The following is a 16057-nucleotide window of genomic DNA, read 5'->3' as shown; positions in this document are numbered from 1 at the left end:
TGGGATGTGTTCAAGGTATGGGGAGACAACTGTATCAATTAAATTAAACTTCTCTATAATACTTAAATTATTCACATTCCTATGTTTCAGAGTTTGAAACTCTGCTTACCTTATATGCTACACACTCTAAGAATTTGTGTATTTGTCGTTTCCTTTAAGTTTCTAAAATTATAGAAGCCAGCACTGTGACTTTCTAACAATGATGGGATCTTATGAAGGGTTATTTGTATTTCATGCCTTCCTGAACTGGGGTTAGGAGCCAGGCTTTCCTGTTTGTGCAACCAAGAGAGAACATCTGGAATATTTTTACCAAGGAGAAGGAATTCCTAGTATAAGAGAGAGTGGAATTTCACCACTGTGAAATCCACATGAACAATTCCACAGTGATTGCAACCTCTCTCATGTGACAGACATCCATCCATGTAAATTCACTGTATTTCAGAACAGTGTTGTTCACTCTGGAGTATCACCCTCAGAGGGTGTCTGCCTGGAGGCATCCTAATAATCACGGCCAATGGCATCTGAGCTCTGCCACCTTTGCTCATGAGAAAGGGCTCCAGGTTCCAATGGCTGCAAAATGTGGCTAAAGAAGCTGGATGAAATACAGAAGGTGGGAGAGGGTAGAAAGGAATGGAAGGATTTCAGAAACACCACAGGCATCATGAGGACATCTTTCTGTGATGTCACTACAAGTGCAACTTTTCTTATAAGGTGTTTTATAAGATAGGGAAGGCTTGTTAAAGTGGGGACTCTTTCAGTAAGGAAATGCTGAACACTATGTACATTGAGTTTTTTCTACTCCTTATCAGCTATTAAATTGAGATGCTGTCACTTGAATCAGTGCTTGTGAAGTGATAAAGGAATTAGAAGTATTGCACCACAGCACCTCTCAGTTGGTATGGGGAAAGAAAAGAAGCAAACCACTTGGTTACCTGTGAAGGAAGAGCCTGGCATGGATGAGGAATAAACTGCTGTCACTTGTAGCCTATTCCAAAAGGTGCACTTAGACGATGGGGAGAGTGCATGGCCAAGTTAACAGGACTCTGGTTAATTTACTGGAGACCCTTTGCAAGTAGCAGTTAGCAGACAATTTTCCCATCAAGGAAAGGGGCAAGGACGGGCCCCTTCAAAGGACTGAGGAGCTCAGTGCTAAAGATTTCACAGAAATTCTGTTGCAACTGATCAAAATCTGGTTTCTGAGAACTGGCAGTAAGATAGGTTTATGTTTCAATTCCTGAATTAACCCTTTTCGATAGAAATACTGCAGTTTACATTCCTAGTTCTACTGTGCAAATAGATACCCACGCTTAGGTAGAGCTCTATTAACTGAAGGGGCTACAAGTCCAGTTAAAGGAACAAGTCCTTACGGAAGATTAGCGTTACATGGAAGATTAGCATTAAAGGACACGTCATCATGGAAGATTAGCTTCCCCCACCATCAGAATCACTAGAAAAATGTAGGAGGGAAGGATAATAATGAACTATGTAACACCCTGCATGCAAGCACTGACAAACATTGTTATGAGTACTTACGGTAACTAGATTCTGGTTTATTATAGCTAAACTAATAGAAATTATTTCAAATCAAACTGCTTCTGCTGGTTTTTTGTGTTATGCATTTATTTGTTGGAGAGAAAAAAATACTACTTGATGTTTTTGTAATGTTTCCTTCATCACAGGAGGGAATGGAGAGTTAAAAATAGGACTGAAAAATTCCTTGCCGTTCACTATTTTACTTATTGAGACAATCTGCTCCCCTGCTGATGTAAATTGGGCATAGCGGCATGACTGTATTCCTCTGATTTCAGTGGGAAAGCTGGGGGCCACCACCCCGGGCTGAGCAGAGAGGAGCCTGAAGTGAGAGCGGAGTGTCCGCTGAGCGCGGCTCCGCGACCCGCACCGCACGCGCGCCCCCGCCGCCGCCCGGCGCGCTCACAGCGCCGCCGCCGCAGCGCCACCCCGCGCGGGCGGGGCGGGGGCGGCCGCTGCGGCCTCTCGCGACGTTTCCAGGGCCCGGCGAGACTCGGCGGCGGCGCCGCGGTTGCCAAGGGCCGCGGCCGCCCAAGGTGAATGGCGGCGGGCCGGGCAGCGGCGCGGGGGCCGGCCGGGGCTGCCCTAGGGCTGGGCTGAGCGGGACTGGGAATGCGGGGCTCTCGGGGCGCGCGGAGTGTGGTGGAGCTGAGTGGGTGCGTGGGGAGAGCGCATCTGAGGTGCTCGGGGCGAGCGCATCCGAGGTGCCCGGGCTGAGCCCGCCCGCGCTGTCAGCGATAGCTGAGGGAAGCACCTGGGCAGGTTTAGCCTCTCCCAACGCTTGGGAAGAGACCGACTGCTCTCCTCGTGCGTGGGTTGTCCCAGGAATCCCGGGTGCCGCCCAGCACTGGTGCGCGGCCGAAGGACAGGCGGTACAGCGCGAGAAGCGGTAGGAATTCTCGCCCTGCTCGCATTCTGGCAGCTGCTCTCCTTGGTTTGTTGCTAAAACTGCCTGCCTGCTCAGGCGAAGGCTTGTGTAAAGATAAATGCTGGCAACAACAGGCCGCTTCTGAATCCTCCCCTGGATTGTGGGGCAGGATTTGCATTCTAGGACAGTGCCGGGACCTTGAAAGGACTGCCCTAACTGGGCTTTGGGTAAAGGTGTATTTTAGGGAGAAAACGACCATTTAAATGTTGCTTGGAAGCTGAGTGGGGGATAAGCCTGCTGGGAAATAACCCCCAAACCAACAACTACCAAAAAACCAAGCACAACAAACCACAAACCTTTACGAATGAAATGTAAGATATGTATCTTTGTTAGTGGTTACATAAGTCAGGTATGACTTTCCAAGGAAAACTGGAGATGAAGCTGCAATGTTCTCATGACTTCTCTCTGAATAATTTGAGCAGAGCTTTGTACTGCCAGCCAGTATCTGGATACCTTGGGCTTTTGAAAATCCCTAGTTATACCAAAACGCTAGGTGATTTTTTTTTTTTTTTTTTTGGTGATTAGGGTATTATCTGATGTTTATATAGACCTAAAAATGCATTGACTTTAATTAAGTATCTTGAGATTCTGTAAGAAAGAAGGCTGCAAATTTAAGATTATTACAAGGAATTTGGGGTGTTTTGTTTGTTTGCTCTGAATTTACTTTAATCAAATTTCTGGTAAGATGACTGAATTAGTATTGAATTATGTTGGATCAAAATAAAATGTTCGGTAACTCTGCTATTTACAACAGAGAAGTGCTAACTTGATGAACTGTTACCTTTCAAAAAAGATACCTCCAGCTAGTGCTGTATGGCTTTTCATTTTTTTAATTTTTTTTTTTGCTTGTTGATGCTGTTTGATTCTTAAACAATAATTTACTATATTGTCTCTTCCAAGTGTGTGTGTATTTATTCACAGGTGCTTAAAGAGTCCTTAATTTTTTTGACAAAAACGTCAAATATCTCTGAGTAATTTTTCCTTAAATAGGCTATAAATATATAAGCTAGAACTGCCACTGAGGTTTGAAAGTATTCCATGGCATATAAAGATTTTTAAGCCATTAATTAATTAAGATCAGAATTGAGCTTTTGTCTTGTTTCACAGCCCTTGAAAATTTAATTGATAGTCTGTCCTCTGGACTTGACAGATGTTTCCAGTTTCTCACTGCTTCTGCTCCTCCCAGTTTTTCCCAGCAGTTTCAGTTTAATTTGACAGGACTCTGTCTAGTCACTGCAGTTGATTAGCACAGGGAAATTAAGCAGTTCTGATAATTCCACCTGGTGCTTCCAAAAGCTCACAGCACTTTCAGTCATGGGTACAGCAGTAGCACTGAGTAGAGGGATCCTAAAGTCAGAACTGGGTAGTAACAGTGGATGAGAAGCAGGTGAGAGACTTATAAAATTTTCTTATCAAGATACAGTCATTATATCTGTAAAACGGTTCCTCCTTTTTATTTTTTTAGCTTACAGTGTGGTCTTGTGCCTATATGATGGGCAAGTTCTCAAGCAAGTACAAATAGGAGTATTCAGGCTTTTCTTAATGTAATATCTCCTTTAAGAATATTATGCTACAGTATCAGGAGTTTTATTGAAACTGATTTGATTGTTTTGTTTCCGGTTTATCTGAAGATAAGCTGTATCAAATATTTCCTGTCTGTGATTGTGTCTTTTGATAGAAAATCCTATTCATAACAGTAAAAAAGTGGCAATGTAAGGGATTTGTGCTTTTCTTAGCATCTTGAGGAAAAACAAAACTATGAGAGTTTCTTATTCTTCTGTTTGTTTTCTACAGATGTCTCACTTTACAAGTAAAGATGAAGCTCTGCTACAGTCTATGCTTAGACAGTTGCTGCAGAGTGTGAAGGAAAAAATCACTGGAGCCCCATCAGTAGAATGTGCAGAAGAAATTCTCTTGCATTTGGAGGAAACGGATGAGAATTTTCACAAGTAAAAATATTTTTGCTATTTTTAGTCTTTTAAAGAAATTGGTATGTGTTAAACTGTATTAACAGTTGGGAAAAGTCTACACTTTATATTGCTTTGTAAATATGTGTGTATTTATACATATATAGATATTCCTGTCACTAATCAACTCTCAGGTGATGCTAATTTAAAGAATAAAATTAATGTTGCCATTTTCTTGGTCTGTTTTTTTTTTTCCCTCCACTCTTCCTAATATATTTTTACTGTAGTAGTAATTCATGAGCTGTTTGTGAGAGAGGAATTTACAAAGCTCTGATGCATGTGCACATGCAATGTACTAAATGCACACATGAAAAGGAGCTAGAAGAAGTAGTCACTGAAGGCTCTCAGTATAGTTGACACCTGCTAGACAAGATAATCTTGTTTTTCAAAATGGAGTACTTTTTCAGAGTGCTATTTGGCTTCCATATTTGATTGTTCTCTCTGGCCTGTATTACTGAACATGTCTATCTTATCAGGTAGTCATTCTTTTAATTTATGTTTAAGTAAACCAGAAATGTATCCCAGTCACACTTCTGTAAAATCAGACTTGACAATGTGACCTCACTTACATGCAGTCTAGATTTCCAAATCCCATGCTTCTCTTTCCTTTCCATGATGTTATAACTTGATTATATTTTTACTACATGGGAGATTTTTAGTACACATTTTATGACAAGCCAAGAGAATATCAAGCTGAAATGACCTGAAGACATTTTAATAAGGAACGGAGCTCTGTGACCTGACTTCTTCTGAGAAAGCTGGTTCCCTGTCAGTTTTTTCAGAAGTCTCTTAGTCTCTTAAATTTACCTAGGTATTGGCATTGCTTTGTCAGTGGTATGAGTTAGGTGAAAGTAAATAAGTGAAATAAAACTTAAGGTTTATCTAAAATTTCACTGTAATTTTAAAACTTTGAAACTTCCATGTGTTCTGAAGATTCTTTAAAAGGTATTTTAGCTCAGTTTTAGTTTTTGTTACGAATTATATTGGATTACACTGTTGCTTGTACTCTTGTGAATTTTGAGTAGTAGGCTGCTGAGTGACAAGCATGAGGGTAAAAGAATTTGGTTGTAAACATATGAAAGTTGAAAGATACATGTAATTCTGAAAGAAAAAAAATAGAGAAGATTTATACAATAAAGCTCAAAAAAAAATTGAAAATATTTCTGTCATTTTTTCTGAGAACTTAATAGAATACCCAGGGTGAGGGAGTAAAGTCTGTAAGGAGTTGAAGCAATGCCTATGTAGCTTTTCCTTTTACAACAGTGAAACCTTGTCATCCATTACTCTTGTATGTTAGAAAATTGGTGATCCTAAAGATACTTTCTTTTCATGAGAACAGTTTTAATTTACATTTAATGGGAAATCAAGTGATCTTTAAATGCAGAACATGAGGATTACTCTCTGGTGCTGTAATATTTCTGGAGGTATTCTTGTCTTGTTTGTGACCCATGGCAGTACAGACTGGTTTTCGTGGGAAGTCAGAGAGGTCATATGGTCATTTATAAGTGAATCCATTTAAGAAAGTTTCTTCTTAACCCATCCATCCAGATTGCAGGCTCCGTTATTAGTAGTGTATGCTTTTGGACTGTCCAATGCTCTAGTTCAGCTCAGCATTTTGAGCAGTACTGTTTCTGTAATTTTACCAGATTTTGAGACCTTACTTTATCCTTTGTTCCCACTTCGATGTAGAAAAGACAAATGCAGGTTCCTCAGAAAGCTAATGAAAAGGAAAATTGAATCAAGTACAAAACTTCTGTGCAGTAGTAGACATCAGAATTTTAAACTACATAAGTAGGATGTTTCTGTTACATTAGAGGTGTTTTTAACACCACCCCAAGCATGAATCCTTTGTAAGCCCTGCCAGATCAGTCTGAATTGATTCAGCTTGTGAAGTAGTACTGTCATTGCTGAAACACATAATTGTTACAAAACATTTCTAAGGTGGAGGAATAATGCAGAAGATAAAGACTAGAACATTAGACATAAAAGTAGTGGTCTGAATAGCGATGTGGCTGCTGTATATTTCAGAGTGAAGGAGTCACTGCAAAAATATATATATGCTGGAAATGTTGCCCTTTTAAAACAAAGGGGAAAAAGTTTCATTAAAGCTTTCATGCAGTGGAGAGTTGTGTGCAATTTCACAAATGAAAACAGAAATAAACATGTTTTGCATCTTTCTTGAGGTGTATTTCTGTTACTTTCACTGAGAACAAGAATGGAAAGGTAGGAGAAAAGAAAAATACTGACACACCTGATGGAATCCAGTGAGGAAGTAACTATCATGATACAATTTTGTGTGCTTTGTTGTTTGGTTTTTGGGGTTTTTTACCCAAGTTAACGTGAAGTAGTTGCACATTTGATACAATGAAAATAAAATGATACATCTATTGAATATATGATTACTTTTTTTTTGTATGTTTCTGTTTGCCTTGCCCTTTATACAAATCAGAAAACTAGCCAAAAAGAAAAGTTGATTTATTCTGAGCAGTACTCTTCAGCAATTTCTATAGCTAATACAAAGTTGGAGGACCCAGGGAGAGTCTTTAGCTTGAAATCTCCCTCTGATTATTCTATTCTTTTAGCAAGGATCTGTGGGTATCTGATCATTAGACTGCAAAGTGCTAAATCCTTGACTTTAATGTGTTTGTGTAATCACAGACAGCTGTTTTGTCACTTTGACTGATATCTGTGTACTGTCATGACACATAGAATTTTATAAGCCATAGGTATTCTCACATGCTCTAATTTATAAACTGTATTTTCTGTGTACCTTCTCATTTTGTATGTATGCATAAATAATAATACCAGACAGTTTATACTCTACGACAGTGCTATATTCAGAGTGCTACAAGGAACGTTTCTTTCGGAATTTGAAATTTCTTGATACTCTTTGGTTTCTACATAGAAAACCTTAACCTTTTTTCTGAGTGGATTTTTACTTCTAGAAGAAGCACAAAGTGAAATTGTGCTATTTGGTAAACTAGCTATTGGTTTTGTTTCTTCTACTTGGTATTGTTTCCTCCTACAATATGCTGATAATGACCATATTGAAGAAAATCAAACTGTAACATGTTATTTCACACTCCTAAAGTTTATTCTATGCAAGTCATAAACTCTTACCTCAGGTAGCAGGTCTCCTGGGAGAGAAGGTAGTGGTTGTTGATACATCATGTTGAAAATGTTTCATGGTGAATCAATGAGATGTTACATTTTAATTTTGCTTGTTTCTCGCAGCTATGAGTTTGTGAAATACCTTAGACAATATGTAAAAAATACTGTGGGACCTGTGATTGAGGAAGAAACAGAAAAATGTACCTCTGCTCAAAATCAGGGTGAAATATCTGGCTATGACACACTTGTCCAACATCTTACTAAGAAGACCTGTGAATCGAAAGAGTGAGTATATACATGCAATTCACATCTGTTTCTTCTTTGTCTAAATCTTCTTTTCTCTTTTCCATAATGCGTTTTGAAAAAGTAAGATCCGAACCAATAACAATTCTGAACCTGTAACCAAAGACAGTGCTAAGCAGTTCAGACAATGCCAGCCGACACTGCAATTTGTCATGCTTTCTCTCACCTTGGAATTAAGGTTGTGAGCTATTACATAAAATGATTGGTAGCAAATATGTGACATTTTTGAGGTATTTAGGATTTTAGCATCAGTGGTCATTTTTATATGCTGCAAAATAAGAAAACAGGAAAACAGATGTTAGGATGACCATTTTTCAGATTATGCTTGTATAATTTTGTTTCAAGGATCAGGACCTTAGGGTTCTTGTGCTCATTAAAATTGGTAGAAGAAACTTCAATGAACTAAATATGTGTCTTATATTTTTAATTTGACATGTAGGAGGATATAAAAGCACAATATGATAATTTGTATCTTTGATGACTGTAAAATAAATAATTGTATCACTGAGGTAAAAAATAATTTGAAATAAAACATCAACATTTTACAACAGAATGCTTTTCTGAAGCATTTTTTAATCTTGAATTGCTTCCCCGTGGATATTATTTTTCTATTAATGGAAAATAGAAAAACCCTGGTTTTGTTGAAAGAAAATTATTTTGTGTGCTTGACCTGTACTCAAGATCTTGAATTGGGATAATGTGTTCACTTCTACTGGTTCTGCTTGAGTTTTATAACAGAAGAAAAATTGGATGTTGAGCTACAAGAAACAAACAGTAATAAGGATGAGAACTGGCTTGTTTTCTCAGGGACAGATCCTCCTTTTTGGTGGACTCATGTTGTTCTTTCTTAAGAAAATCCCAAAACAGAATTATGCTAGTGGTAATTGAATGGTTCTGGAAGGAAAAAAAAGGAGTTTTATTGTAATTTAAAATATCGTTAACTGAAACATGTAAGGTTTCATTGCTCAATTTGGATTTGGATTTCATATGCATTCATTTCTGTAAGTTCAGTGAGTTCAATTTCAATTAGCATTATGTCATATTCAGTTATTCATGATGTAGCGATTTTTTCATTTTTCTACATAGTGATTTATATGTTCTTTAATATTAAAATCATATTAACTTTGAAGATACAGAGAAATGATGCATGCCTTGAAGAATGTCATGATGATTGTGGTAGAATCTTTGATTAACAAGTTTGAAGAAGATCGGATGCATGATAAGGAGCTGGATAGTAAAGCAAAGAAAGAACGTCAGAGTGGCTATTACACAGACAACTGTTCTGACAGTGACTCCTCCTTCAACCAAGTACGATGGGTTTTCTCTCTGTGTTATGAAATAAGCATGATACTGCAAAATTGTTAAGTTTCTGTCAGTGGAGACTGAGAATGGCCCTAGAGAATGATTAATTTTTCCCTTCTTTTTTTGTATCCTAAACACAAATTATTTACTTTTCTTTCGGTTTTAAGTACTAAGCTTATACTAGCTACTTTAGGCATCATATGCTGGATGAGATTAGTATGATGCCCATATGCTTCAAAGTACCTATCCAAGTGTGATATAGAAAAAGATAAGATAATGATAAAAGCAGAGCATCATCTAACTTTTGTAATTTTACTGTAGAAGCCAAATAACGTGCAGTTCATTTCCAGACCACTGTAATTTGCTAGATTGCTTGTTGAATAAATTATTTTAAAGATTTTTTGAAGGTATGGAAGACTTTGAAGTAAAGCAAACAAAATATGTCGTGGTAATTTCATTATCTTAAGTTTAACTTCGGGCAAACAGCAGAAAACATTTGGAATGTTGACTTTATCGTTAAATTAGTATAAATGTTGGAGTCCTAATTATTAAAAATAAATTAGGTATCAGAAAGACTGATGATTTTAATGTTCTGCTGTTCAGTTTAATAAAATATACTAATGATCATTTTATAATGTGTATTACAGAGTTATGCATTCATGAGTCAAGAACAATTGCAGCTGCTCACAGAAAGGCTTGACCCTATTCAGCCCAAGGAAGTAAGTTTAAAAGCAGAAATGAAATGTTAATACAAATGAATGTTTATGGCATATTGGAGAGCAGCCTGTATGTTCTTAAGAGTTCCTATGTACCTAAGTGGAAACTTGTCTTTGTTGGTTCATATATGTTGGCTTCAGTGCAGAAATTCCTCTGCAGTGCAATATTTCATTGTTTGTAACCAATCTGGTTCAAAAACTAGTGTTGCAGCAACTATCTATTTTTTTTAGAAGTCTATGTGCTATAGATCATCATTCTTAGTTTAAAAAAAGTTGGTTTATGATAAATAAAGTAACTGAACATTATTTGCCCTGCATACATGTCCCTTGTCCTGTTTGATAGCTTCTGTATCGCCCTTCGAGTTTTCCCTGTCGGGAGAGATAGATGTGTGCTGATTTGCCAACAACCTCCTGCCAAATGGAAAATACAAAGTCCAAGTTAGGTTTGCTGTCATATCAGTGGCAGTACTAATTTGTGCCTCTAACCAGCAATCAGCACCAGCTGCTGATATTTTTGAGGCTTGGAGAAATACCAGTTTCAGTGTGCTGTTTTGATAAGACTTGTTGGGGGTTGTCTGGCAGTTGAAAAAGCCATGGTAGGTAGGAACTGGTACAAACATTGTGATGGACTTTTATTAGAAAACCAGATAAAAAGTCTGATGCTATTAAATGTTATTAAAATGTCCTACAGTTTCTTTCAGTAAGATGAAATAAATTGCTAGAGATTGCAGTTGTCTATGAATAGAAAAAAAAATTGCTTGAAATTATTTAGAATGCTGATGAAAATTTCAGCAGTATAACACAATATCTAATATCTGTGTCTACTTTTCCTAGCTGAGAGCTTTAGAGAGCTATATTCCCCAATAACAAAATATTTGATTACAGGCAGAAAGTAGAACATAAACCTTGCATCCAGTATTGAAAACCTATTTAAAATGGTTTTATTGCTTCTTTGAATGCACACATTTTCCCCACTCAGTGATGTAGTGTTTTCTTATCTGTTTCTTATCTGTTCTGCAGCCAGGTTCTGTTCCTTCCTTCCTGCCTCCCTCTTGCCTACCCTCCCTCACTCCCTCTGACTTGTAAATTATGGATTTCAGAGGTTGCTATGAATGGATTTTTGATGTTTATTTTTTGACTGCTTCAGATTCGCCAAGAAGCTTTGCAGACGCTGTGCTTGGTCCCTGCCTCTGATATCCTGAGCTCTGAGAGTTGGCCAAGTCTGCGTAAGCATCTGACGATCTCTCTGGCAGATCCTGATGCAACCTTCAGTGTAAGGGAATGTTTTGTATCTAATTATCAGATGTGTATCCAAAGAAAGGAGTACTGAAGAGATGTAAGAAGTTACGTACATATTATAAGTAGTCCAGCAAGGTTCCAAGACATTTTATTATTTGCGTATGAATCACATAAACAATTTTTTGAAGTAAAAAAAATACAGGATTCCAGTAAATTTTGGTTTAAAGGACTGCAACAGGCTTTCAATAGGATTGTTAGATACCAAAGTACTCATTTGCATTTCTTTTAATGGCAGTGAAGATGTCTGAATTTCTTTTAGCAAAAGCACACGTAAAAAAATGGACATAACTGTTCTGTAAAATAGGTCCTGTTAATATTTCCTACTCAAGTCAGGTTTATGCTCCATGATGATGAGAAAGTGATACATAGTAATATCATACAGGCAGTGATGAGGAAAAAAAAAAGACAGCTGCTTAAATGGCTTTTAGATTATTTATTATGTCAATTAAACTTCTTTTCTTCTTCTTCAAATTTTAAAGTGATTACCAAATAAATAGGAAAGTTGCTTCAGCTGCTGTCATATATTTCTCTTTCACCTGAGTTCTACAATTTCTTTTAAAACAGTGATAATTGCAATTATAATATATTATATATAATATATATATATTACAATACGTAATGGAAAAGTAATGGTCTGCTTCGTAACTCAGTGAGGCTTTGCATTGGTGCTGTAGTTCAAGTATTTGAATAAAATTTCCTTTGAACTGTAGATTTCTGTAATCAGAAACGATATTTTTATAAAACATGCTTAACATCTGCACAGATCTCTAGATGAATAATATGTAATATTGAGAATAATGCCTCTACATATTGATTATTTTGCAATTATAATACACAGTTAATGACTATTTAATACATTGCTTGCTTTTTCACCCTTAGGAGAAAATCCTTAGATTCTATGCAAAAACCTTTTCTTCTTCTCCATTTAATATGACAAAAGAAGTCTATACAAGTTTAGGTATGTGCATTTAATTACATTTCAGACTTCATGAGTCACGTACTTTTTGAAAAGTTTTATAATGAAGACTGTATAAGAGTCTGTTTTGTCGTTGTCATGGAGGTGAATTGTATTTTGTTGTTGGGTTTCTTTTTTTTTTAGCAAGACACTTGGAGTTGTACTTTCTTTCTGGAGGATATTCTCTTCATATTTCAGCTGGTCTGGATGTAACTAACTCAGATATAAATCGTTTACTTAAAAAGGTATGAATGAACTTTCTGTACCTTTTCTATCATTACTGAAACATCATGCATTAATTATTTTTTAATAATTATGTTTTCAGGTTCGCCTTTTAAATGAGTATCAAAAGGAAGCACCATCTTCCTGGATTCGACATCCAGAAAAGTATGTAATCTTCAAAACCCTGTAACTGTTTCTTAATTTAATAGTTATTGACATAAAATAGGATGCATGTAATTTTAGCAAAGGCTTGATTATAGGACGCACAGTGGCTCGTCAGTGACAACAGGGGAAATAAAAGTAGAGGGTGAGAAAAGTCAAATATGGAAGTTGCATAGGAGTAGTCATATTAAGCTGCTAACAGCTTTTGGAGTGTTCTAAGTACTTTTGAACAAAATAATAGTTTGGATTCAAGTGTAGCAAGTGTAATATTTAGCACTTAACAAAAGATGTAATAACTTAGGAGAATATAGATGCATATTAGTTTTATTTGTGGTATTACAAAGAATTAATACCTATACTAGATCAAAATAAAGATAATGCTGTTGATATTTATGATCTATCTGAACAAGGTTTTATGAGAAGTTTGTTCCTGAATATTACTGGTGGAAAGACTTCAGTGATATTTTTGTCTTCTGTCCATTTTTTCCTATTTGTGTCATAAGGTACATGGAAGAAGTAGTGGAGAGTACCTTGTCACTTTTGTCAGTAAAACACAAGCCTAATCATGCTGCCTCTCCAGATTTCTTGAGTCCAATGCACTTCTTGGCTCTGGTAGATACCAAAGCAGTGTGGTTTAAGAAGTGGACGGTAAGCAAAAACCTGCAACCCAACAACGCATAATTTATTCATGTCCGACATGTATTTTGGAAAGTTTGGGTTGTGACATCACAGACTTATTGTGTCCTATAACAACCTATACTGAGAATTGTAATTAAGGAAGTGCAAGGTCGTTTTAGACTTTTATGTCCACTGCTTTTCAATACTACTCTCCACTTCAATTTCTGTTCAATTACTAGTTTTCATGAAATTTCTGAGTATTTTCTGTGCTTTGTGACTTCAGTCCCTTTCATAGAATTGACTGACAGCCATCAAAAGATGCAAGTAATTTTTTTGGAAGAAGTGATGAGCATGAAAGAACAGTTATTATTGCACATCATTATATTATATTATATTACATGTTACACACAACTTGCTAACTTCCAGTGGACATTAGAGCTTCTTCCAGCCTACCATTTATAAACTTATGATGTAGAATTTACATAGCAATGTCAAAACACTACATTTAGTATTTCAGTGTACTTACTGGTTTTCTGTTTTTACTGCATGTTCTACTACACTTTTTTCTAATGATGTAGGGTTTTTTTGTCATAAATGTACAAAAGTCTCAGCTGAGTGTTATACTGGTTTACTTGAGCTGGAGTTCAGTACATTGAATATGTACAGTACACAGGATGCCTAATAGAACAGAATCAGGGATAATTTCTACTTTTTTAGTTAAAAAACAGAACATATCTTTGCAGCTGATATTACATCTTCTTTGTCATTTAAGCATGCATATTACAGCAGAAGAGTGGTATTTAGGCTTCTGGAAAGGAAATATAAATCCTTGGTAAGTACTTCTATTAACATGTTTTATTGATTATATATTCAACAGTAGTCTGTAAATAAAATTTATTGAGAGAACGAGGGCTAATGCCTTCAAACTGAACGAGGGTAGATTTAGATTAGATATTAGGAGGAACTTCTTTGCTATGGGAGTGGTGGAACATTGGAAAAGGTTGCCCAGAAAAGTTGTGGATACCTCATCCACAGAAGCGTTCAAGGCCAGGTTGGATGGGGCCCTGAGGAACCTGGTCTAGTGCAAGGTGTCCTTGCCCATGGCAACTAGATGATCATTAAGGTCCCTTCCAGACAAGGCCATTCTGTGAATTACCAAGACAAGTTTACTTGCAACTTTTTTTTGCACATTGTGATTTGGACTATTTTTTTCCTCTTTTTTTCTTGTTGGAGCTATTCCATGTTGTTCAGCTGGATAAGCCTTTTGGATTTAACTTTTTTTTTTTAATTTTTCTTTGCTTAAATGGATCATTGATAAATGCAAAGAAGTGTATGGCCAGCTGTGAGTAAGGGGAATTTGGATATTTTATTGCAGGTGTTTACTTGGGATTATAATTTATTGGTTATGTTGCATTCATATTTAGAATTATTTCCACAAATGCATAGAAATGGAAAATGGTGCATGAAGAAATATCATAAATACTCTGTGCTATATTTTGATTTTTGACAAAAAGAGGCTAAAAAACTGCCATTGTATTCTTTGAAGCATTAAGGGTTCAGAGTCAGCAAGATAAATCAAACTGGGAAAATATAATTATAGAAAATAGTTATAGAAAATAGTTATAGAAAATAGTTATAGAAAATAGTTATATAAAATATAGCTGTTAATCCTATCATATATTTTGTACGGGCAGATCTCTTTACTGGGGTGGAGGTTTCATTGTTTTCAATAAGACCAATGTAGATGTGGGATCTATTCATATAAACAGAACTTGGCTATGTTTTATAAAATCTTGAAATACAAATGATATCAAATGTAAAATATATGGGACTGATAAAACCTTAAGATGGAGAAAAGGACACAGACAACTATAAGAGACCTTTATCTTTTTTTATCTGTGTGCACAGAACAGAGCATAGAATAAAGCATGATCCATGCAACAAAGAGTTTATAGTAGAAAGTCCATGAGCAGGGTAGTCTAATCTAATTTATAAGCACAGGGTAAACATCCGATTAAGGCTGGGGTTTTTTTATTGTATATGTCTGTATATTTACACTTGCGAATAAATCTTGGCAGCTCCAAGCTCTAATAAATCTAGCTATTCTTCTCAGATCATAAGAAAATAGAAAAAATTAACTCTATCCCAGCTGAAACCAGGACAATGTGCTTTGTGTTTCCTTGCTACAACCATGCTTATAATTTTTAAACTTTTATAAATCTTAATTAGATTATGATGCTATGACAGTGATACACCACCAAGAAATGTAATAGCACTGACAGCACCTGGCAACCAAACTTATAGTTTAGTAAGTGTATTCAAGACAAAGTTTTTCACATGTGTAAACTTAAAAATCCTCCACACTAATGATGATGGGGCATTCGCAGATTGCTGCTGACTTCTCAAAACACTTGCATGTTATGTTCTCTCTACTCTTCTTCATAGATTATCTTTATGTGTATAGAGCTGGCTGTGTGATAATGTAATAATAATGGTGATATATTTTAGTAGCCCTGTTAAATTTTGCCTTCTGTTGGTTTATTCATCCAAAGCACTGAAAAATTAAGTCATGGAAGTGAAGTGGGTATTTAAGTTCTTGTGTTAAAGGACAATACTTGAATACAAGAGAGAATGAGTTTATTGTGAAATATCAGGTACTTTCTTATTTTGTGCTTTATTCCACAGATTAATGCAGCTGTCCAGCAATGTCTTGATTATTTTGAATTTTGCAAAGCAGCAGTTAATAAAAATTCCAACTTTTCCCAGCAGCACTGTTGTGAGTATCTTTGCATGTCTTGCATTATATGCATATACATCCACATTCTTTAGGTTTTTGAGCATGCTACCTCAAGAGGAAGACATTCTATCTATTCTATTTCTTCCCCAAATGTTGTATGACTGTCTTTCAAGAGAAAAAGAATAGTGGTGGTTAATTACTTAAGCT

General features: G+C 36.3%; 1 protein-coding gene across 5 annotated transcripts in view; it reads left to right on the top strand.

Moving 5' to 3' along the window:
* The first annotated feature begins 2000 nt into the window (after positions 1-2000).
* TBC1D32 (TBC1 domain family member 32) overlaps positions 2001-16057 on the top strand; it is a 71182-nt gene continuing 57125 nt past the window's right edge. For 2 of the 5 annotated variants that reach the window (XM_048298410.1, XM_048298405.1), the window contains exons 1-12: positions 2001-2066; positions 4253-4407; positions 7660-7821; positions 8970-9147; positions 9789-9860; positions 11005-11130; positions 12036-12114; positions 12256-12356; positions 12437-12498; positions 12999-13143; positions 13886-13945; positions 15799-15889. In XM_048298410.1, coding sequence (XP_048154367.1) covers positions 4253-4407; positions 7660-7821; positions 8970-9147; positions 9789-9860; positions 11005-11130; positions 12036-12114; positions 12256-12356; positions 12437-12498; positions 12999-13143; positions 13886-13945; positions 15799-15889 — 1231 coding nt within the window. In that variant the 5' untranslated portion in view covers positions 2001-2066. The other 3 variants (XM_048298407.1, XM_048298408.1, XM_048298406.1) reach the window with 3 other exon arrangements.

Source organism: Corvus hawaiiensis, chromosome 3, assembly GCF_020740725.1.
Source record: "Corvus hawaiiensis isolate bCorHaw1 chromosome 3, bCorHaw1.pri.cur, whole genome shotgun sequence".
NCBI lineage: Eukaryota > Metazoa > Chordata > Aves > Passeriformes > Corvidae > Corvus > Corvus hawaiiensis.
The sequence above is the reverse complement of the archived record's forward strand: the minus strand, read 5'-3'. Positions and strand labels throughout refer to the sequence as shown.